This window comes from Oratosquilla oratoria, chromosome 6 (assembly GCF_046742065.1).
Source record: "Oratosquilla oratoria isolate Oo_2021 chromosome 6, ASM4674206v1, whole genome shotgun sequence".
NCBI classification, from domain to species: Eukaryota; Metazoa; Arthropoda; class Malacostraca; order Stomatopoda; family Squillidae; genus Oratosquilla; species Oratosquilla oratoria.
In genome coordinates, this window is record NC_134782.1 from 34,411,998 (window position 1) to 34,435,789 (window position 23,792).

At 41.0% G+C, this 23,792-nt stretch overlaps 1 protein-coding gene across 6 annotated transcripts in view; it reads left to right on the forward strand.

Moving 5' to 3' along the window:
- Window positions 1–23,792, forward strand: part of LOC143026382 (dedicator of cytokinesis protein 1-like) — a 195,231-nt gene that overhangs the window by 101,368 nt on the left and 70,071 nt on the right. For 5 of the 6 annotated variants that reach the window (XM_076186653.1, XM_076186655.1, XM_076186658.1 and 2 more), the window contains exons 20-24: window positions 3,320–3,451; window positions 4,529–4,684; window positions 11,881–12,074; window positions 12,176–12,293; window positions 22,372–22,486. In XM_076186653.1, the coding sequence (XP_076042768.1) occupies window positions 3,320–3,451; window positions 4,529–4,684; window positions 11,881–12,074; window positions 12,176–12,293; window positions 22,372–22,486 (715 nt within the window). The remainder of the gene's footprint in view (window positions 1–3,319; window positions 3,452–4,528; window positions 4,685–11,880; window positions 12,075–12,175; window positions 12,294–22,371; window positions 22,487–23,792) is intronic. The other variant, XM_076186656.1, reaches the window with a different exon arrangement.

A 23,792-nucleotide genomic window follows, 5' to 3' on the forward strand; every position in this document is an offset into this window, starting at 1 on the left:
CCTTGCATGACAGTAGGCCAAAACTCTACCGACTGAGCTAAAGGAGCTCTAAAAGTCTCCAACTTGGAAGTTGTTCTAACTCCCGAAGAACTAAGTTGACTGGTAACTGCCATCTTAACGTAATTTTATGGGGATTTAAGCTCAGAATTACTTGATTAACATACACCATCAATGGCTATTCTATTCAGGTATTACAACAACAAAACCCCATCAAGAATTCATACCAGCTTCACCACTAGCTATAAGTTGAGCTCAAGTCTCCATAAAATTAAGTTTGGATAGCAGTTAGCAGTCGACTTAGTTCTTTGGGAGTTAGATCAACTTCCAAGTTGGAGACTTTTAGAGCTCCTTTAGCTCAGTTGTAGAGCTTTGGCCTAGTGTCATGCCAGTTCGAATCCTGGGGTGACTTTTGGAATTATTTGATTGACATACACCATCAATGGCGATTCTATTCAGGTATTACAACGATGAAAGCCCATCAAGGATTTGTACCAGCTTCACCACTGTCTATGAGTTGAGCTTAAGAGCCTGTAAAATTAAGTTAGGATGGCAGTTAGCAGTAGACTTAGTTCTTCAGGAATTAGATCAACTTTCAAGTTGTAGACTTTTAGATCTCCTTTAGCTCAATTGCTAGAGCTTTGGCCTAGCATCACGCAAGGCCCCAGTTTGAATCCCGGGACAACTGTCGGAATTATTTGATTGACATATGCCATCAGTGGTGATAATATTTAGGTATATATATATATATATATATATATATATATATATATATTTAATATGTAGCTAGGTAGGGGTTACATGTGAATTAAGCCTTAATTGGTCATAGCATTTGTGTTCCTAATAGGACATATGATGCAGGGAATCAAGAGTATGGTCTATTAAGAATTATGTGTTATAAAAAGGATAAGTAGGTCCAAAAATGTCCTATTAGTGTGGCATTGGTATGGTAAAAGGAATACATGCCATTAGGTTTAGTAAATAAAATAGTAAATTTCTATGCATTGTGGAAAATAGGATAGGTCTCATTCAGAATGTATTTGAAAGTAATTGAAGGAAATATTAGATATTAAGAAACTGCAAGAACATGTATGTGTATTTATGATATAAGCAAAAAGATCAGGGAATGAACAGTGCATGAACTTGGAAATTGCAACTGCATCAGGGATACATTTTGAACTGAGTAATTTGAATTGGCCCAGTATTTGCTTGCATTTGTTAAACCATTGCATCATCCAATTAGGTTGTTTAGGATGAGATCAGGTTGCAGGTCATGAATTGGCTTGTATTGCAGCATTGGAAGCAGTTGGATAATTTAATCAAATGAGGTGCTATCAAGCTGTTCCTGGGTTAGGACTGGAAAAGTATAATCCTACTCTAAATTGTCTTTCATCAAAATCTTCCCCTCCCATGGTTATATGTAAACATATTCCAGTGCAACTTGTGCAAGCTCTTCTGGAACTTTTATTTGATGGTGTTCATTACCCTCTGCAGTTCAGCCTAGATGTCTGCCATGTTATCAAAATGCCGGGTTGTCATGGTATCATTTATAGAAAAAGAAAATTAGGGACCAGTGACAGGTACCTGCATGTAGTTGTCCTGCAAGGTGGACATTTTCAAAACCCATCTTTAACCCTCTCATCTCCATCAGGAGGTCCAAGGTCTCTCTCTCTCTCTCTCTCTCTCTCTCTCTCTCTCTCTCTCTCTCTCTCTCTCTCTCTCTCTCTCTCTCTCTCTCTCTATCAACTTCAGCTGTATTTCTTATATTTTTTCACACATGGAGAGCTGACAACTGTTAACTGTTCTCCTCCTACAACTTGAGCCAGTAACATAGAAACAGTCCCATATTGATACACCATGGACAACAGTTCAAAGTTTATTCCCAGAGAGATCAGTGAGAGGTTTCAAGGACCATTGCCAGCCTCATTGGGGCTGTGGGTTTTCCACATTGTGAAACTCGAGGTAATGATTGATTGAGAGAAAGTTATGCAGTAGGAATATGGGTGATAGTGGAACATTGCCTTCTTGTTGATAATGAGAACCTGCTGACCACGCAGGGGTGTGTTGCTACATTGACAACAATTGGATTTAATGACTCAAACAAGAGTGACAAGTAGGTAAGGGAGGGAAAGAGCAGCAGGTTTGGTGAGTGATGAAATAGGAAAGTATAATAGAGTAAAAGGAAGTGTCTTCAAGGATAATGTGGGTAAAGGTGAAATTGGGATGGGAGGTATGAGCTTTTATGAGCGCATACAGTCCAGGTAATGAGGAGAAGGCCTTTTAGATTGATCTAAATGTGTGAATAAAGAGTTTTGGAAGGAATATAAATGTAGTGGTTTTGGGGTATTTCAATGCAGGGGTAGATGAGCTAATGGATGGAGTAGATGGGAGGCTCAGGGTGTCACATAACAACTATAGTGGAGAAAAGTTATTAGAGATGAGTTTGGAAAGGCAGTTGATGATAGTGAATATTTAAGAAGAGAGACAAGCATAATGATATGTGGGAAAGGGTGGTGGAGTGGAGGATGGTTGAGAGGGCATTAATGGACTATGTAGTGGTACCCAAAGGGAGGATTAGAAGAATTCTGGACTTTAATGGTTTCAGGGAGAGAGCCGGGGATTATTGGATCAATATCTAGTAGAAGGGAAATTGAGAGTGGAAAAAAAGGGAGGGAGGTAGAGAGGTTTTGATGGTAAATGAATTAGATGAAAAGGAAGAAAAGAAAGAATAGAGGGTCATACTGTACATCATACTTGGTACGTCACCAATATTTAGAAGAGTTTACAGTGAAGAAATACAGTGCAGGAACTTATTGATAGCACCTCACCTCGTAGAGCTACCAAAGTTGATCTATTGTAAAGAAAGACATGTACAATATGAACTTTGGTAAGATCTAAGAAGGCAGACTTAAAAGGGTTGGCATTTATGTCATCATCACTTTCAAGAGTCAAACCTTGGGATCTTTTACCTAATGCAGTACTCACAGTACTATAGTAAGTTTATGAAGTTCAAGGTATAAGAAAATCTGCAATAGAATAGTGCAATGGTAGTCAAAGAAAAATGTCAGGTGAATGGAATTCATACTGGATGAAGGGATGCCTATCTTTCAAGCGATGATAATCTGTTGCTAATGAAAAAACTTTGTCCCCATGGAGGTAACCTTAGAAAACCAGTCAAACTAAGCCTCAAGACTCCCACTTACCATGACAAGAAAGGGTAGTCACTCACTGCACTTGTTATGTACAATGGGACTCACAGAACTGGTTTAGATGGTTGCTGTTGCTTTACTGTATTGTTTGCTGCACATTCCCAACCCCTCAGGTAACAGAAATTGTGTTGCGAAAGGAAAGGACACAAAACAAACTTAGCAAACTCCTGGGGACGCAGTTTAAGGAAGACAATGCAGGTGCAGGGCCGGAAGACAAGAAAAACGTGGATAAAAAGATGGAAGAGGTAAGTATGTTGAAAAAATGAGAGGGAGGGTCCTGATGCAGATGGTTTATTAAACTTGAAGCATAAGTTTGATAGGGAAGCTGCTGAATGATAGCATATTTTTTTCCTGAAGAGAAATAGATTCTTTAGGAAATTGGAGTTCAAGGAGTCAGAAATTATGAAGTATGTGATAGAAGAAAGGGAAGTGAAGTATTGTTTCAAGTAATAAATACAAGCATGGGAGAGCAATTAAAAGAAAACATTATAGGAAAAGTTTGAAAGTAGGAAAAGAACTTTCCCTTTATCAAAGTTTTCTTCAAAGAGGAGAGTAGATTTGTTGTTAAGATTTTTTTCAGATCTTAAGTTTATATACTTGATAAATTTAATGGAGTACACTGTTGCAGTCTATTTTGAAGAGTAGGGTAGTTCAAACTAGATACCATGAGTAAATGAAACAGCAGCTTCACTTTTTCTTTACTTCAATACCTACGGTTATCAGATGTTAGTGTTTTAAGGTAGGGAGTTTACATGGAACTGATTATGCGAGTTCACTATAATATTTCTTGTACTTTTTGATGTGGCTGACATTGGAGAGTGTGTTTTGAGACTGTGTGCAAATTGTAACTTTGACTTAGTGATGGATGTGTATACAGGGACATTGTGGTCAGGTCCTTCAGTTTTTGTGACATAACCATGACATGCATGTTTACATTTTGTTTACTTGGCTTTCTGTGGTTTAGGGTTAGCATGATAATACAGTTTGGTGATTGCTTTAATTGTATATAGTTCAAGTGTAGATGCTGTGAGCTTTTTATTTTTTTCATTGTACAGCAATTTGTTAAGTAGTGTGTCACAAGAATGACTCACACACTGTCTATAACTCAACATTTGGTTGTACATAGTAATAAAATATAGAAAATAACTTGTAATAAGGCATATTGTGATTATAATTCTTGAGTATTTAATGTGAAACATGTTAATAATACAAATATATATTTTTTCTTTCTTTTTTATTGTCTCTTCATATTATACATTAACTATAAAATGATATTTTTTTTTTTTGTTCTGTGTGTTTCTCACATATCTGCTGTGGCACAGTTGGAGCTTTGCGTCAATATCCTTGGAGATATTTTGGATGTGCTCTTCTCTTCAACAATTGGACCAACACACAAAGATGTCAGCCTCCTTAGTAAAGAAATTCTCAGGGACATTCTTAACATTGTCTACAAAATGACTCGGGAAGACCCATTGCTGGTAGGTATTGGTATCCAGCAGTAAAGTTTTTCATTTGTTTGATACTATATGGCAAAAGTGCTTTATATATTGATGACAAAAATATAGATAGACAATGCTCATGCATGTATCAATAATTAATGATACTATCTCTTGTGCTATTCAGTCTTTTCACTGGCAATATCCTACCCCAAGACCCAGAACTTAACCCCAGTGTATTTACACAGATGACCTGACATTTATAACCCAGCATAGAAATAACAAACTGGCCATGAAGAACACTCAAGCCTACAACAATAAATACAGACATACATACATATATATACCAATGGCTTTTTCTCCCTTACAAGGGAGGTAGCCAAAAAACAAAGGCATAAAATCCACTCCCACCCATTCCATCCCTACATACTCCACTCCCATTCACCCCCCTCCCTCCCTCTTATCTTGGCTCCTCCTCTTGGTGTAGAGGCTTTTTGGATAGATTTAAATGAGTGCATAGAAAATTTAGAGAGAAATATCAGTGTGGTGGTATTGGGAGATCTACAACAATGAAAAAAAAAAGTGAACTTAAACAGTCAAACCCTTCCATTGGAAAGAACAACTTATATTTGAGGCCTCATTTATTATACACATATGACATTCAGTTCACATGTCAAAGATATGATGGTGAAAATACATACATATACCAAAGGCTTTTTTCCCCTTACATGGGAGGTAGCCAAAAAGAAAAAGGCATAGAAACCACTCCCACCCATTCCACCCCCTACATACTCCACTATCCTCCACCCTCTTCCCTCCCTTAGCAACTCCTGGATGGCAAGTCATCCCTGCATCCTGTCCACAGCCCTGGGTCAGAAGCAGTGTCACAGGACACAGCACATCCACAGCAAAGCTGCTTCATTAATTCAGCGACCTCCCCCTCTCCGCCCCCTCATGCAGAAGAGAAGATGGGGAGAAATCCCTTCGGGCTGCATCAATTTATTTCTCATACATACTTCCTCACCCCCTATCCCCCACCTCATGCATCACAGCATCATCCATACACAACCCTTCTCCATTCACCCCTATCTTCTGTCCTCTCCTGTCCTTCCTCAACAGACATTACTCTCTTTTGTAAAGCCCCTTTTACCCCATCCATCCATCCGTCTCATCCTAGGATGCCTCCTCATATTCACTCCTTCCACCTCTGCCTTCCACACCTCTTTTACTAATTTTTCTTCACTTATTCTTTCCATGTGTCCAAACCATCCTAATACTCTTTCATCAACCCTATCTCCCAACACCCTTTCCACCCCTGTTCTCCTCCTCACCTCCCCATTTCTCACTCTATCCAGCCTTGTAACCCCTATCATACTTCTCAGACGTTTCATCTCAAACATGTTCAAACTCCTTCTCTCTTCCTCTCTTATGTTCCATGTTTCTGCCCCATACAGTGCTGTTGGCACAATCACTCCTTCGTATAACCTCTTAGCATCCATTCCCAGATGTCTATTCCTCATTACACTTTTTAATCCACCTAGACATTTACTCACTTCTCTTAATCTACATTCTACCTCCACCCCCACTCCTCCCTTTTCTGTCATATTTGCACCCAAGTATCTAAAACTATCCACCTCCTCCAGTCTCTCTCCCTTAATATTCAGTTCCAGTCTGCTGCCACTCTCTCCCCTTGTACATCTCATCACCTTATATTTGCCCACATTTTTCTTCAGCTTCCTTCTTTCACACACCTTCTCAAACTCTGTCACAAACTTCCTCAATTCCTCCTCTGATCCCGCTACAATCGCAGTGTCATCAGTAAGCAACAACTGACTTATTTTCCACTTTTCTCCAATTGCTTTAACCATTTCCAACCCCTGTCCCATCACCCTTGCATTCAACTCTTGCACCACCCCATCCATGTATAGATTGAACAGCCAGGGCGACATAACACACCCCTGACGAAGGCCCACCTTTACCTGAAACCATTCACTCTCTCCATTTCTAATCCTAACACAAGCTCTACTACTCTCATAAAAACATTTAACAGCTCTTAACAGCTTTCCTCCTATCCCATATATCTGTAATACCTCCCATAGTGCCTTCCTGTCTACCCTGTCATAAGCCTTTTCCAAATCAATAAAAGCCCAAAAAACATCCTTACTTTTTCCTATAGCTTTCTCACATATCTGTCTTACCACAAAAATCTGATCTACACAACCCCTACCTGTCCTAAACCCACTGTTCCTCACCAATTACTCCCTCTGTTCCTCCCCTAATCCTCTCAATCAAGACCCTCCCATAAGCCTTCCCAACTACACTCAACAAGCTGATCCCTCTGAAACTACTACACTCAAACTTGTCCCCCTTTCCCTTGTAATGTGGAACTATACAGGCACTCCTCCAGTCCTCCGGCACTCTACCCTCTCTTAAACAAACATTAAATAACCTCACCAGCCAGTTCATCATAACTGTACCTCCTTTTTTCAGACATTGTGCATGGCATCCATCCAACCCAGGTACCTTACCTGCTTTCATCATCTTAACAGCTGCTTTTACTTCATCTTTCCCTATTTCTCCTCCATTTTCCTCACTCATCACTCTCATTTTCCTAGTGCTTCCCACTGCAACTACCTTTCCCTCCCTATCCTCCTTCACATTTAGCAACTCCCTAAAATACTCTGCCCACCTTCCCCTCACTACTCTCTCTACTTGATACGCCTCCTTTTCCTCTTTTAACCACTTCACTACGGGACTTAAATCTCGCGGGCAGCAGCCAATGCCAGCCGTATGACGTGTCGTAATAATACTCGCATCATAAAATATAGTCACAGCTTCATATAGATCGTTCTCTCTTTCACCCGTGAATTTTGAAAACCACAGAGAATGGGATTAAGAGCAGATTAGGGAGAATGTAAAAACACAGGGGCGACTACAATAAATATAATCAAGATGCCGATATGGCAGCATCGTGAATCCACTTGCTCCTCATGACGCCTACGTGTGCGGCACCGTATGGAAGGGGTTAATTTCTTTCCAAAGCATCTTTTTATTACTTTAAAAATTTTCTGTCATACTCTTACCCCATTTCATATCTGCTCTCCTCTTTGCCTCCCTTTATCTTATGCTTGACTTCCCTTCTCTTTACTTTGTATCTCTCATATGATTCCCTTGTCCTAATTTGTAGCCAATCTATGAATGCCTGCTTCTTCTCTTCTACAGCCTTCTTTGCTTTCTCATCCCACCATTCACTACCCTTCCTTCCCTTCCTTCTATTTCCTCCTGCCCTCCTTGTTCCATATACCATCTTTGCACACCTTATGATTCCCTCCTTGAACCATCCCCATTCCTCCTCCACTCCTAGTTCTACTCTATCCTTCGTTCCCTCCCACTCCTCTCAGCTTCTTATACTCCTTTTTTTTTTTTTTTTTAAACAGTTCACTCTAAGTACCTCCCTACCTTCTGCCCTTTTCCTCTTTCACCAGAAAATGATCTGATATTCCCCCACCCTCTCCCCTTAAAACATGTACATCCTTAACTTTTCCTACCATACTCCTGGTCACCACTATATAGTCCATTAAAGTTCTATCTGCCACCCATCCATCCACCACCCTCTCCCATTTGTACTTATGCTTGATTTTTTTCCTAAACACTGTATTTGCTATCATCAACTCTCTCCCAAGACATATCTCCACCATCATTTGTCCACTTCAAAAGTCTATCACTCATTAACAAGCTATATAAATTGTTAGTTCGTCCACATTTGGAATATGATGTTTCCATATGGTCACTGAATCTCATTAAAGACATTGACAGATTGGAAAAAGTACAATGGCTAGCCACAAAACTGATTCCAAATATCAAAAATAAATCATACGAAAATCGACTAAAACATATGAATCTGTTTTCCCTAAAAAAGTGTAGACTCAGAGGTGACTTGATACAGGTCTTTAAAATTCTAAAGGGAATTGACAATATCAAAAGTGACAAAATTTTCACACTGAATGAGAATCAGACAAGAAACAATGGTCTCAAACTGTCTGGAAATAGATTCGATTTGGAAGTGGGTAGAAACAACTTTGCCAACCATGTAGTTAATGAATGGAATAAACTTCCTGCAGAGGCAGTGCAATGTAGTTCAGATTGAAGCTTTAAGAATCATTTAGGTAAACACCTAAGCAAGATGCTGTAATTATTATTGTAATGATTATTATATTATTTGTTTTTGTTTTGTTATTTGTCTGTTTGATTCTCATTTATTATTAATTATATGTCAAATTATTATTATTTACTATTTACCTGTGCTTATTATTTAACTATAACTGTGCATTTATTCATGTATTTTATTTGTTATTTACATTATTAGTTTTTTTTTTATTCTTTTATTATTATCATTATCGTTTTTTTTTTTTCGCATCCGACCTAGATATGGACCAAAGAATCTCCAGTCAGCATACTCCGTCTTTGTAATCCTTTGAAATCCTGGAACTCCATACTTCCCAATCACTTCGTGTATTGGTTCATTTCCTACCCTAGTATTAAGGTTTCCCAATACAACTACATTGACATTTCTCCCTAATCCCTCTATGCACTCATTTAAATATACCCAAAAAGCCTCCCTTTCCTCTATGCTCTTCTCACTACCAGGCCCATATGCACTTACAAAAACCCACATCTCCCTTCCCAGCTTCACCTTCATCCACATCAACCTTGAAGAAACCTCCTTCCACTCCACTACATGCTTACTTATCTCTTCACTTACTAGTATAGCCACCCCTTCTCACCCTCGTTCACCTCTTCACTCCTGAGAACCTCCCAACTACACTCCCAAACTCTCACTCACCTCACCCTTTCAATTTAGTTTCACTCAAAGCCAACACATCCATCATTCTTATCACAAACATACTGTCTATCTCTTCCCTTTTACTCTCATCTGTACCACATCCATGCACATTAAAATACCCAAACCTTAGGATACTGGTTGGAAAACTCCTAGACCAGGGGTTCCCAAACTTTTCAGCTCATCGACCCCCTAGTAAAGTTTAAGATTTTCCATAGACCCCCAAACTATTAATTCACGAATTATGTCAGTTTATTATTATTATTGGTGTTGTTATTGTTATTAACGCTAGTAATATTGTTATTATTATTATATTTATTATCATTATTGTTATTATTATTATTTTTATTATTGTTATTATTATTATAAATTTAGTTATCAATAGTGTTATTATCATCATTTTTGTTGTTAATATTATTGTTTTAATTCTTTACTGAAGTTCTTGTTTAGTCTCATAAATCACTTATGGCAATTCTAAACTACCATAGTCACAGTTTTTGTGTTTGTGGATTTTACTTATTCCATTCGTTTATCTTTATTTATTTATTTATTTGTTTATTTTTTATTGTGATCCGTTATAAAAGGGCCAAATGGCTACATTCATCAAGGTGATGGAGTTCCAATAATAATAGATACTTTCACATATACATAAACATAAGTGTTTTAAAATAAATATCTATAATTTTCCAATAGCTTTAAGAGTGATATTATATATTTATTATATTACTATGAGTAGTATTCAAGCCAGTAATATTACACTTTGAGAACCCCTGTCCTAGACCCTCTTATGCCTTTAATTTTTTTTTTTTTTTTTTTTTTTTTTTTTTAATGTCCCCTGTGAGGCTACAGGTAGCAGGATTCCTAGTCCTAACCCCCGGCCTGTTTTTTGTTGCCTTTTACGACTCAAGTGGGAAGACTTGGGAGCATTCTTTTCCTCCACCACAGGGTAGATGAAAAAAGGAAATGAATATTCAGAGAAATGGTATAGTAACAAGGGGTTGGGGGACAGCATAATGGAGGGACAGTCGTAGTATAATAAAAGTGTCATCAGTTCTCTATGAACAGAGTCTTCCTCTATCACAGACAAAATGATGTGTGGCTCTCGTCCATAGCGCCCCATATAGACCCTAAAGTATCAATTGCATGCTACTTTGCCACAATAACATGCAGCCAATACCCCAGACGAAAATAAACCTACTGTTATCCAACATAATCATCGGCACTGGACAGGCAGAAACTTTAATTACTGTATACAACCAATTCATAAAGACCACCCGCAAATATGCTTCCACAGTATAGTTCCCAACAATTAAAAAAAATATATATATACATAGATGCCTTACAAACTATACAAAATAAAGCTATAGCTATCTATCTATATACCAATGGGTTTGTCCCCATTATAAGGAAGGTAGCCAGCCAAGGCATGCTTCCACCCCCACCCATCCCACTCCTATCTGTCACCTATTTGTTTTATTTAGAGTAATAATAGGCTACACCTAAACTACCCCAATAGGACACCTCCATACAAAAACCAAAATTCCCCCCATAGAATACTATGAAAATGATAGGTAAATAGTTCTTTGCAAAAGTCCTCAATTTCATTCACCATCTCATATCATGTATCACCCTCTGGCTGAGCATAAAAAAAAGAAAGAAAAAAAGATTCAGCAGTGTATCCACACCCAGATTGCTAAACAAGCTCTTCATGACAAACCATCAAACTCAATACTTTGCTAACATCCCTCAGAAGTCTCAATGAAAAATCCTTCCCAAAAGAAGCAAGAACCAAACTAGCACATTTGCATTTAGGTCACCCTTCACCACTAAGACAATATGAGCACAGAGTGAGCCTGACCCAGATGCAACCATCACACAAAGGATACTGAATACATCATCTTACTCTTCCCCACCTTAGTTATACCCAGACAACACAATATTCCTTCTTTAAGTGACTTATGGGCCAGTCCAGTGGTTGTTGCTGGTTACCTGGGAGACATGTTCTTGTGCAAGAAGAGAGACCTGGGGCAATGGATTGATTTATCTGCTCCCATAAGTTTTTAAAATGGAAATGGAAGTGGGGAAGTTGCTGTATGATGAAACAATAGGGGTAAACCAGCTTCAGCTGTCAAAGCCTGGTGTAGTGTATATTTTACTGGATTATCTTTGACCTGAGCAATGTAGGGTGGGACAAGTATTTTCATATGATGAAGTGTAAACATGGGAGGAGTAATGAAAGAGTTATAGATTAGTATGGAGTGGGTGTTTATACTGATTCTGGTCCTGTGATATTATGTGCTTTATGTCAGAGTATTTATGTAATTTCTTGTCTTTGCAGTGTCAGTTTGTGATATTATGTACTTTATGTCAGTATTTATGTAATTTCTTGTCTTTGCAGTGTCAGTTTGTCTCGGTGCTGATCTCACTGTTACGACTAATGACAGACAAACATTTTGTAAGTTTTCTAAATGGCTTTACATCACTTCTTCTCTTGAATGACTTCCTGTTTGAGTTGTTGATGGTGATCAAAAACTTGGTGACAAATAATGTCTTCCCAGCAGACTGGGCAGAGATGATCCTCTTGCAAAATAGGTAAGGTTTTTATAAAAAAAAATTGGTGTGCTGTTGTGCTATCTTTTTGCATGAAACTGCCGTGTTCATAATGTTTTTTTTTTTTTTTTTTTTTTTGGCAGTGTGATAGTGAAGGTGCTACGGCAATGTGCTCGGATTATCTCAGAGAAAATGCGTGATCCATTTGATGAGGTTGTATGGAACAGCTTCTTCCACTGTGCAATTGCATTCATCACACAGGTAAGAACAACACTTTTCCACTGAAGCAGATGAGGGAAGCTGTGTAATGTGTGGTGAGCGGAAGGAGGTTTCTTTAAGGTTAATGTGGATAAAGGAAACTGGGAAGGGAGATATGGATTTTTGTAAGTGCATATGGGCCTGGTAGTGAGAAGAGTGTAGAGGAAAGGGAGGCTTTTTTGAGTGCATAGAGGATTTAGGGAGAAATGCCAATGAAGTGGTATTGGGAGATCTAAATGCTAGAATAGGGAATGAACCAATAGATGGAGTGGTTGAGAAGTGTGGAGTGCCAGGTAAAAATCGTAGTGGAGAGTTGATGATGGAGATGTGTGTAGAGAGTTGATAATAGCAAACACAGTGTTTAGGAAAAAAGTTAAGCATAAATACCGTCTGGGGTATTGGCTGCTTGTTATTGTGGCAAAGTAGCATGCAGTCGATACTTTAGGGTCTATATGGGGCGCCCCTACGGACCAGAGCCACACATCATTTTGTCTATGATAGAAGAAATTCTGTTTATAGAGAAATGATGGCACTTTTATACTACGACTGTCCCTCCGTTATGCTGTCCCCCAACCCCTTGTTGCTGTCCTGTACCATTTCTCTGAGTATTCTCTTTCTGATTGGGGGAATTCCCTGTGGTGGGGGAAAAGAATACTGCCACCAAGTTTTCCCACTTGGATCGTAAGAGGCGAGAAGAAAGGGACGGGGAGTGGGACTAGGCATCCTTCTCCCTGTAGCCCCACGGGGCACACATCCTAAAGACAAAAGTGAAGGCATAAGGGGTGCTGGCGGGCCTCGGGCCAGCACCCTAAGGTTTGGGTCTTTTAATGTGCGTGGATGTGGTACAGATGAGAGTAAAAGGGAAGAGATAGGTAGTATGTTTGTGAGAAGAAAGTTGGATGTGTTGGCTTTGAGTGAAACTAAGTTGAAAGGGAAGGGTGAGTGTATGTTTGGGAGTGTAAGTGGGAGGTTATCAGGAGTGAAGAGAGGGCGAGGGAGGGAAGGGGTGGCTATTCTAGTAAGTGAGGAGATAGGTAAAGGGGTAGTGGAGTGGAAGGAGGTTTCCTCAAGGATAATGTGGATGAAGGTGAAACTGGGAAAGGAGATGTGGGTCTTTGTAAGTGCATATGGGCCGGGCAGTGAGAAGAGCAGGGAAGAAAGGGAGGCCTTTTGGATAGATTTAAATGAGTGCATGGAGGGTTTGGGAAGAGGTGTCAATGTAATGGTACTGGGAGACCTTAATGCTAGAGTGGGAGATGGTCCAATCGATGGAGTGGTTGGGAAGTGTGGAGTTCCAGGAAAGAATCGTAGTGGAGAGTTGATGGTGGAAATGTGTCTAGAAAGAGAGTTGATGATAGCAAATACAGTGTTTCGGAAGAAAGTCAAGCATAAGTACACATGGGAGAGGGTGGTGGTGGAGGGAAGGGTGGTAGATAGAGCGCTAATGGATTATGTAGTGGTAAATAGGATTATGATAGGAAGAGTTAAGGATGTACATGTGCTAAGGGGAGAGGGTGGGGGAATATCAGATCATTTTTTGGTGGAAGGTAAGTTGAGAGTGGAGGATAGATGGAGAAGGAGGAAAGGGACAAAAGGTAGGGAGGTTCTTAGAGTGAACTCCTTGAATGAAAAGGAAAAGGAGAAGGAGTACGAAAAGAAGCTGAAGGAGGAGTGGGAGGGAGTAAAGGATAGAGCAGAGATGGGTGTGGAGGAGGAATGGGGATGGTTCAAGGAGGGAGTCTTAAAGTGTGCAAGGATGGTGTGTGGAACAAGAAGGACAGGGGGAAATTGAAGAAAGGGTAGTGAATGGTGGGATGAGGAAACAAAGAAGGTTGTAGAAGAGAAGAAGCGAGCATTCACAGATTGGTTACAAAAGAGGACAGGGGAGTCATATGAGACGTACAAAGAAAAGAAAAGAGAAGTAAAACAAAAGGTAAAGGAGGCAAAGAGGAGAGCAGATGTGAAATGGGGTAGGAGTATGACAGAAAATTTTGAAAGTAATAAAAAGATGTTTTGGAAAGAAATTAAGAGAGGAAGAGGAGGCGAATCAAGTAGGGAAGAAAAGGTAAAAGGTACAGATGGAGAGTTGATAATGGAAGAGATGGCAGTGAGGGGAAGATGGGCAGAATATTTTAGGGAGTTGCTGAATGTGAAGGAGGATAGGGAAGGAAAGATAGCTGCAGTGGGAAATACGAAAAAAATGAAAGTGATCAGTGAGGAGAATGGAGGAGAAATAAGGAAGGATGAGGTGAAGGCAGTTGTAAAGATGATGAAAGCAGGTAAGGCACCTGGTCTGGATGGATGTCATGCAGAATGTCTGAAAAAGGGAGGTTCAGTGATGGTGGACTGGTTGGTGAGATTATTTAATGTTTGCTGGAGAGAGGGTAGAGTACCGGAGGACTGGAGTAGTGCCTGTATAGTTCCTCTTTACAAGGGAAAAGGGGACAAGTGTGAATGTAGTAATTTCAGAGGGATTAGCCTGTTGAGTGTAGTAGGGAAGGCTTATGGGAGAATCTTAATTGAGAGGATTAGGAGAGGAACAGAAGGAGTAATTGGTGAGGAACAGTGTGGATTTAGGACGGGTAGAGGTTGTGCAGATCAGATCTTTGTGGTAAGACAGATATGTGAGAAAGCTATAGGAAAGGGGAAGGATGTTTTTTGGGCTTTCATGGATCTGGAAAAGGCTTATGATAGGGTAGACAGAAAGGCACTGTGGGAGGTTATGCAGATTTATGGGATAGGAGGAAAGCTTTTGGGAGCTGTCAAGAGTTTTTATGTGAGTAGTAGAGCATGTGTTAGGATTGGAAATGGAGAGAGTGAGTGAGTGGTTTGAAGTAAAGGTGGGACTTCGTCAAGGATGCGTTATGTCGCCCTGGCTGTTCAACTTATACATGGATGGGGTGGTGGTGCGAGAGGTGAATGCTAGGGTAGTGAGTCAGGGATTGGAGATGGTTAAAGAAAATGGAGAAAAGTGGGAGGTGAGCCAGCTGTTGTTTGCGGACGACACTGCGCTTGTGGCAGGGTCAGAGGAGGGATTGAGGAAGCTGGTGGCAGATTTTGGGAGAGTATGTGATAGAAGAAAGCTAAAGATAAATGTGGGTAAAAGTAAGGTGATGAGATGTACAAGGGGTGAAAGTGGCAGTAGACTGGAAGTGATCATTAAGGGAGAGCGACTGGAGGAAGTGGATAGTTTTAGATACTTGGGTGCAAGTGTAGCAGGAAAAGGTGGAGTGAAGGTGGAGGTAGAATGTAGATTGAGAGAAGCGAGTAAATGCCTTGGTGGTTTAAAGAGTGTAATGAGAAATAGACATTTAGGAATGGATGCGAAGAGGAGACTGTATGAAGGAGTGATTGTGCCAACAGCACTGTATGGGGCAGAAACGTGGAACATAAGAGAAGAAGAGAGAAGGAGTTTGAATGTGTTTGAGATGAGGTGTCTGAGAAGTATGGTGGGGGTTACTAGGCTAGATAGAGTGAGAAATGAGGAGGTGAGGAGGAGAACAGGGGTGAAAAAGGATTTGGGAGAGAGGGTTGATGAAAGAATATTAGGATGGTTTGGACACATGGAAAGAATGAGTGAAGAAAGACTAGTAAAAGAGGTATGGAAGGCAGATGTGGAGGGAGTGAACATGAGGGGACGTCCTAGGATGAGGTGGATGGATGGGGTGAAGGGGGCTTTGGGGAAGAGGGGAATGTGTGTTGAGGAAGGAAGGGAGAGGACGGAAGACAGAGGTGAGTGGAGAATGGTTGTATATGGATGATGTTGTGACTGCATGAGGAGGAATGGGCGGGGGGGGGGGGGGTAGTATGTGTGAGTAAATTTTGACGCAGCCCGAAGGGATTTCTCCCCGTCCTCCCTTTATATGCAAAGGGGGACGGAGAGGGGGGGTCGCCGATTAAATGAAGCGGCCTTGCTGTGGATGTACTGTGTCTTGCGACACTGCTTCTGACCCAGGGCGGTGGGCAGGGTTCAGGGATGACCCGTCATCCAGATGGTGCTCAGATGAGAGGAAGGGTGGGAGGGGTGTGGAGTGTATTTAGGGATGAAATGGGTGGGAGTGTTTTTATGCCTTTCCCTTTGTGGCTACCTCCCTTGTAAGGGGGAAAAAGCCTTGGTATATGTATGTATGCACCTAGTTGTATTTTACGGGACGAGAGCTATGCTCGTATCGACCCGTTTTCATATCTCTCCACATCCAGTTTATTCTTAAAATCATGTATAGTTCTGGCATTGACTGTTTCTCCATTCAGTTTGTTCCACACATCAATCACTCTATGTGGGAAGCTATTCTTTTTCAGGTCTCTTCTGTAGCTGTCTTTATTTAGTTTCTCTTCATGTCCTCTTGTTTCTCTTCTGTCCCACTTTAATAAGTCATCTCTGTTGAGAATTTCCATCCCTTTCATATTTCTGAGAAGCGAGTAAATGCCATGGGGGAATAAAAAGTGTAATGAGAAATAGACATTTGGGAATGGATGCTTAGAGGAGATTGTATGAAGAAGTGATTGTGTCGACAACACTGTACGGGGCAGAAACATGGAACATAAGAGAGGAGGAGTTTGAATGTGTTTGAGATGAGGTGCCTGAGAAGTATGATAGGGATAACCAGTATGGATAGAGTGAGAAATGAGGAGGTGAGTAAGAGAACGGGGATGAAAAGGGAGTTGGGAGATAGGATGGATGAAAGAGTATTGGATAGGGAGAGAGTGGTGGTAGTGGTGGGAGGCACTAAGAAAATAACAGTGATGGATGAGGAAAATTGAGGAGAAATAAGAAAAGATGAGGTGCTAGTACATACACCAAAGGCTTTTTCCCCCTTACAAGGGAGGTGCTAGTAGTTTATTAACCACTTCAGTACGGGACTTAAATCTCGCGGGCAGCAGCCAATGCCAGCCGTATGACGTAACGTAATAATATTCGCATCATAAAATATAGTCACCGCTTATATCGATCGTTCTCTCTTTCACCCGCGAATTTTGAAAACCACAGAGAATGGGATTCAGGGCGCATTTGGGAGAATGTAAAAACACAGGGGCGACTACAATAAATATAATCAAGACGCCGATATGGCAACGTCGCGAATCCACTTGCTCCTCATGATGCCTACGTGTGCGGCACCGTATGGAAGGGGTTAAAATGATGAGAGCAGGTAAGGGACCTGGGTTAGATGGGAGTCATGTGGAGTGTTTGAAGAAAGGAGATACACTAATAGTAGACTGGCTAGTGAGATTGTTTATTGTATGTCTGAGGGAGGGTAGAGTGCTGGAGGAGTGCCTGTATAGTTCCTTTTACAAGGGAAAAGGGGACAAATGGGAATGTAGTATTTTCAGAGGGATCAGTTTGTTGAGTGTAGTTGGAAAGGCTTGGGAGGGTTTTGATTGAGAGGATTAGGCGAGGAACAGAGGAAGTAAATGGTGAGGAACAGAGTGGGTTTAAGAAAGGTGTTGTGTAGATCAGATTTTTGTGAGAAAGTTTGATGAAAAAGTAAGGATGTTTTGTGGGCCTTTATGGATTTGGAAAAAGCTTATGACAGGGTAGACAGAAGGGCACTGTGGGAGGTTTTGCAAATATATGGGATAGGAAGAAAGCTGTTAGGGGCAGTCAAGAGTTTTTATGAGTAGGTGAGGGAGGGAGGGGTGGTAAATGGGAGTGGAGTATATGGGGATGAATTGGCTGGGAGTGGATTTATTTTTTTACTTTGGCTACCTCCCTTATAAGGGGGAAAAAGCCATTGGCACATGTATGTATGTAGTAGAGCGTTAGAATGGAAAATGGGGAGAGTAAGTGGTTTGAGTTAAAGGTGGGACTGCATCAAGGATGTGTCATGTCACCATGGCTGTTCATTATGTACATGGATGGCATGGTGCGGAAGCTAAAGGCAAGGGTAATGGGCAGGGGATTGGAGGTGGTTAATGAAAATGGAGAAAAGTGGGAGGTAAGCCAGTTTTTGTTTTCTGATGACACTGTGCTTGTAGCAGGGTTAGAGGAGGGATTATGGAAGTTAGTGATGGAGTTTGGGAAGGTATGTGATAGGAGAAAGTTGAGAGATATACAAGGGTAGAGGATAGCAGTGAATTGGAAGTAAATCTTAAAGGAGAGAGGCAGGAGGAAATGGATAGTTTCAGGTATTTGGGGTTGCATGTAGCAGGAGAAGAAGGAGTGGAGGTAGAGTTCAGTTACATACATATACCAAGGCTTTTTCCCCCTTACAAGGGAGGTAGCCAAAAAGGAAAAGGCATAAAATCATTCCCACCCATTCCATCCCTGAATACACTCCACACCCCTCCACCCTCCCTCTTATCTTAGCATCTCCTGGATGACGGGTCATCCCTGCACCCTGTCCACTGCCCTGGGTCAGAAGCAGTGTCGCAAGACACAGCACATCCACAGCAAGGCCGCTTCATTAAATCAGCGACCCCCCCTCTCCGTCTCCCCATGCATAAAAGGAGAAGACGGGGAGAAATCCCTTCGGGCTGCGTCAAAATTTGCTCCCACATACTACTTCACCCCCCATCCCCCCACCCATTCCACCTCATGCATCACAACATCATCCATATACAACCATTCTCCATTCACCCCTATCTTCTGTCCTCTCCCATCCTTCCTCAACAGACATTCCCCTCTTCCCCAAAGCCCCCTTCACCCCATCCATCCACCTCATCCTAGGACGTCCCCTCATGTTCACTCCCTCCACATCTGCCTTCCATACCTCTTTTACTAGTCTTTCTTCACTCATTCTTTCCATGTGTCCAAACCATCCTAATACTCTTTTATCAACCCTATCTCCCAACTCCCTTTCCACCCCTGTTCTCCTCCTCACCTCCTCATTTCTCACTCTATTTAGCCTAGTAACCCCCATCATACTTCTCAGACACCTCATCTCAAACACATTCAAACTCCTCTCTTCCTCTCTTATGTTCCATGTTTCTGCCCCATACAGTGCTGTTGGCACAATCACTCCTTCATACAGTCTCCTCTTAGCATCTTAGCATCCATTCCAAATGTCTATTCCTCATTACACTCTTTAATCCACCAAGGCATTTACTCGCTTCTCTCAATCTACATTCTACCTCCACCTTCACTCCACCTTTTCCTGCCACATTTGCACCCAAGTATCTAAAACTATCCACTTCCTCCAATCGCTCTCCCTTAACCCCTTCCATACGGTGCCGCACACGTAGGCGTCATGAGGAGCAAGTGGATTTGCGACGCTGCCATATCGGTGTCTTGATTATATTTATTGTAGTCGCCCCTGTGTTTTTACATTCTCCCTAACCTGCTCTTAATCCCATTCTCTGTGGTTTTCAAAATTCACAGGTGAAAGAGAGAACGATTGATATAAGCCGTGACTATATTTTATGATGCGAGTATTATTACGACATGTCGTACGGCTGGCATTGGCTGCTGTCCGCGACATTTAAGTCCCGTAGTGAAGTGGTTAATGCTCACTTCCAGTCTACTGCCACTTTCACCCCTTGTACATCTCATCACCTTACTTTTACCCACATTTATCTTTAGCTTTCTTCTATCACATACTCTCCCAAACTCTGCCACCAACTTCCTCAATCCCTCTTCCGATCCTGCCACAAGCACAGTGTCTTCTGCAAACAACAGCTGGCTCACCTCCCACTTTTCTCCATTTTCTTTAACCATCTCCAATCCCTGACCCACTACCCTTGGATTTACCTCTCACACTACCCCATCCATGTATAAGTTGAATAGCCAGGGCGACATAACGCATCCTTGACGAAGTCCCACCTTTATCTCGAATCACTCACTCTCTCCATTTCTAATCCTGACACAAGCTCTACTACTCTCATAAAAACTCTTGACAGCTCCTAGAAGCCTTCCTCCTATCCCGTATATCTGCATAACCTCCCACAATGCCTTTCTGTCTACCCTATCTTAAGCCTTTTCCAGATCCATAAAATCCCAAAAAACATCCTTCACCTTTCCTATAGCTTTCTCACATATCTGTCCTACCACAAAGATCTGATCTACATAACCTCTACCCATCCTAAATCCACACTGTTCCTCTGTTCCTCTCCTAATCTTCTCAATCAAGATCCTCCCATAAGCCTTCCCAACTACACTTAACAAGCTAATCCCTCTGAAACTACTACATTCACACTTGTCCCCTTTTCCCTTGTAAAGTGGAACTATACAGGCACTCCTCCAGTCCTCCGGCACTCTACCCTCTCTCCAGCAAACATTAAATAACCTCACCACCCAGTCCACCATCACTATACTTCCTTTCTTTAGACATTCTGCATGGCATCCATCCAGACCAGGTGCCTTACCTGCTTTCATCATCTTAACAACTGCCTTCACTTTATCCTTCCTTATTTCTCCTCCATTTTCCTCACTCATCACTCAATTTTCTTCGCATTTCCCACTGCAGCTATCTTTCCCTCCCTATCCTCCTTCACATTTAGCAACTCCCTAAAATATTCTGCCCATCTTCCCCTTACTGCCTTCTCTTCCATTATCATCTCTCCATCTGCACCTTTTACCTTTTCTTCTCAACTTGATTCGCCTCCTCTTCCTCTCATAGATTGAGAAAAGCAAGTAAATGCCTTGGGGGAATAAAAAGTGTCATGAGAAATAGGCATCAGGGAATGGGTGCAAAGAGGAGATTGTATGAAGGGGTGATTATGTTAACAGCTTTGTATGGGCCAGAGACTTGGAATTTAAGAGAGGTAGAGAGGATTTTTTTTAATGTGTTTGAGATAAAATGTCTGAGAAGTATGGTAGGGGTTGTTAGGTTGGATAGATTGAGAAATGAGGAGGAGAGTGGGAGTGGAAAAGGAGATGACAGGGCTGATGAAAAAGTATTGGGATGGTTTGGACTCGTGGAAAAAATGAATGAAGAAAGATTAACCTCTTCACTCCGGGGCACATCGCACGTCTGGCAGCATTAGCTGCCCGACGTGCGATGTTGCGTCATAATAATCGCATTATAAAAAATAAAGTCAGTGCTCAATCGTTAGTTCTCTTTCACCCATGAATTTTGATAACCATAGAAAATATGATGAAGCCAGTTTAGAGAGAATGGAGGTTATGTAGGTACGACTACAATAAATATAATCAAGATGCCGACGTCGGCATCATCGCGTACCCACTTGCTCCTCATGACGCCTACGTAGGCGTCACCATATGGAAGTGGTTAAAGAGGTGTGGAAGGCAGAAGGAAAGGGGATGACCAAGGATGAGATGGGTGAAAGGGGCTTTCAGCAAGAGGGGAATGTCTGTTGAGCAAGGAAGGGAGAAGGCAGGAGATAGAGATGAGTGGATAGTGTGTATAGATGATACTGTTGTGGAAGGGTGCTTATGTGTGAATGATATTTTGATGCAGCCTGAAGGGACCAGCACTTTTTCTGCTTGAGGGGATGAAGACGGGGGAGGTGGCTGATTAACCTCTTGAATACAATGATGCCTGTGTATGCATCTTGAAGATGCTGACATCGGCTTCCTGATTATATTTTGTAGCTGTAACTGAGTGATCCCCATATTGTGTGAACAGGGCTGATAATGTTTTCTTTGACATTATATTTATTCAGGGTGAACTAGAATGAGTATAACATCAGTAACTTAATATTTTGTAATGTGTGTATTGTGATGCATCATTGTACATCAGGCAACCTGATGTGTGCATGAATATTTGACTTGTATTGAAGAGGTTAAATGAAGTGGCCTAGCTGTGAATATGCTGTGTCTCATATTGCTTCTGACCCAGCACAGTGGGTAGGATACTGGGATGACCCATCATACATGATGAGCTGAGATGAGAGGGAGGAAAGGGTGAGGGGAGTGGAATGGGTAGGAATAGGTATGTGGCTTTTGACTTGGCTTTTTCCCTTATAAGGTGGAAAAAGCTCTTGGTATATAGATAGATAGAATTATTATAGCTGCCACCAAGCAATTATGTTCAACTTAGGGAAACCCCACTGTAGTGAAAAGGTGATTTATGATTGAAATTTTAGGTAACAGAATAGAACATTAATAGGAATAGGAAATAATTGATCAAAAAAATATATTTTTCATCATGAATTTTACTTAATTGATTTCCTTTTGTATTGCCAGCCATCTTTGCAACTTGAAAACTTTAGTCCAAGCAAGAAGATGAAAATCCTAAGTCGGTACCGAGATATGCGGAGAGAAACGGCAAATGAGATCAAGTCTCTTTGGTTTAGTCTAGGTAAGGTACTAGTGGTTTCTTTGATACTGATATATACTATTTGAAATTATATTGCAGTGACAAGAAATGACTAACTAACTTCTTAGCAGTTATTAAGTGCTGAGTAACCCAAAATAATCAAATTTCTAGGACAGATATGTTGTACAATGAAGTCCCACAAGGAGCAGTACTCTCACACATGGTCTCTCATATTATCTTCATGTAGCTTCTCTAGATCCATATAACACAGATACAGATGCTTCTCTTTATGACAGGTCTTCTCACAGAGTTGCCTAATTGTGAAAATCTGATTGACACAGCTCTTTCACATTCCCAACATTATGTTCAATATTGCTTTGCATTGTTATGAGTTTATCCCAGATTTATTGTAATAAGGAAATTGAACTTGAGTAGCTTTTATCATTATTACAGTCATGAGCTACATTTAAGTTTTCTTGTAAGGTATGCAAATATCAAAGAGTGTCTTATTTACCCACTAGGAATCCAAAGGCATTGTATGTAATTTTTTGGCATAATTTTCTCCATGAAAAAACAGTATCATAGAATATAATGCTATATTCACATAAAATAACACTTGACAATCTTTTTTCATTGCCAGGCTCTAAAGCTCCAGATGACTTCAGGGCACTTAATAAGGATTCTTGTGTGTTACTTGCTTCCAGAGTGAATTTAAAGTAGATCTTGGTAAAGAGACACAGAGATGAGAACCCATGATCTATCTACATATCTATATACCTTATAAAGGAGGTAGCCAAGCCAAAAGTCATGCACCTACTCTCTTCCATTCTACTCCCACTCATTCCAAAGTGCCAACAAAGGAAGGAAAAAGCCAACCAGGCAACCCCTGCCACAGAGACCCCATGAACCTAGTTTTAATGCTCCATTGTTACAGTTGGCAAAACACATTAGATCAGTTGGTAGGGAAGTAAGCCACTGAGCAGAAGATTGCCAGATTGAAACCTACTAGGCCCAGTTGAGTTTCTAGATGCCTGTTGCTTAAGGTTACCTTTGTGTTGCTCATACGTTATAACTTCCTTTGTGGCTTTGTATTTACCTAGTTGTATTTTACGGGACAAGAACTGTACTCTTGGTGACCCGTTTTCGTATCTCTCCGCATCCAGTTTATTCTTAAAATCTTGTATAGTTTTGGCACTCACTGTTTCTCTGTCTAGTTTGTTCCAGACATCAATCACTCTATATGGGAAGCTATTCTTTTTCAAATCTCTTCTGTAACTGCCCTTCTCTAGCTTCTTTTCGTGTCCTCTTGTTTCTCCTCTGTCCCATTTTAATAAGTCATCTCTATCAA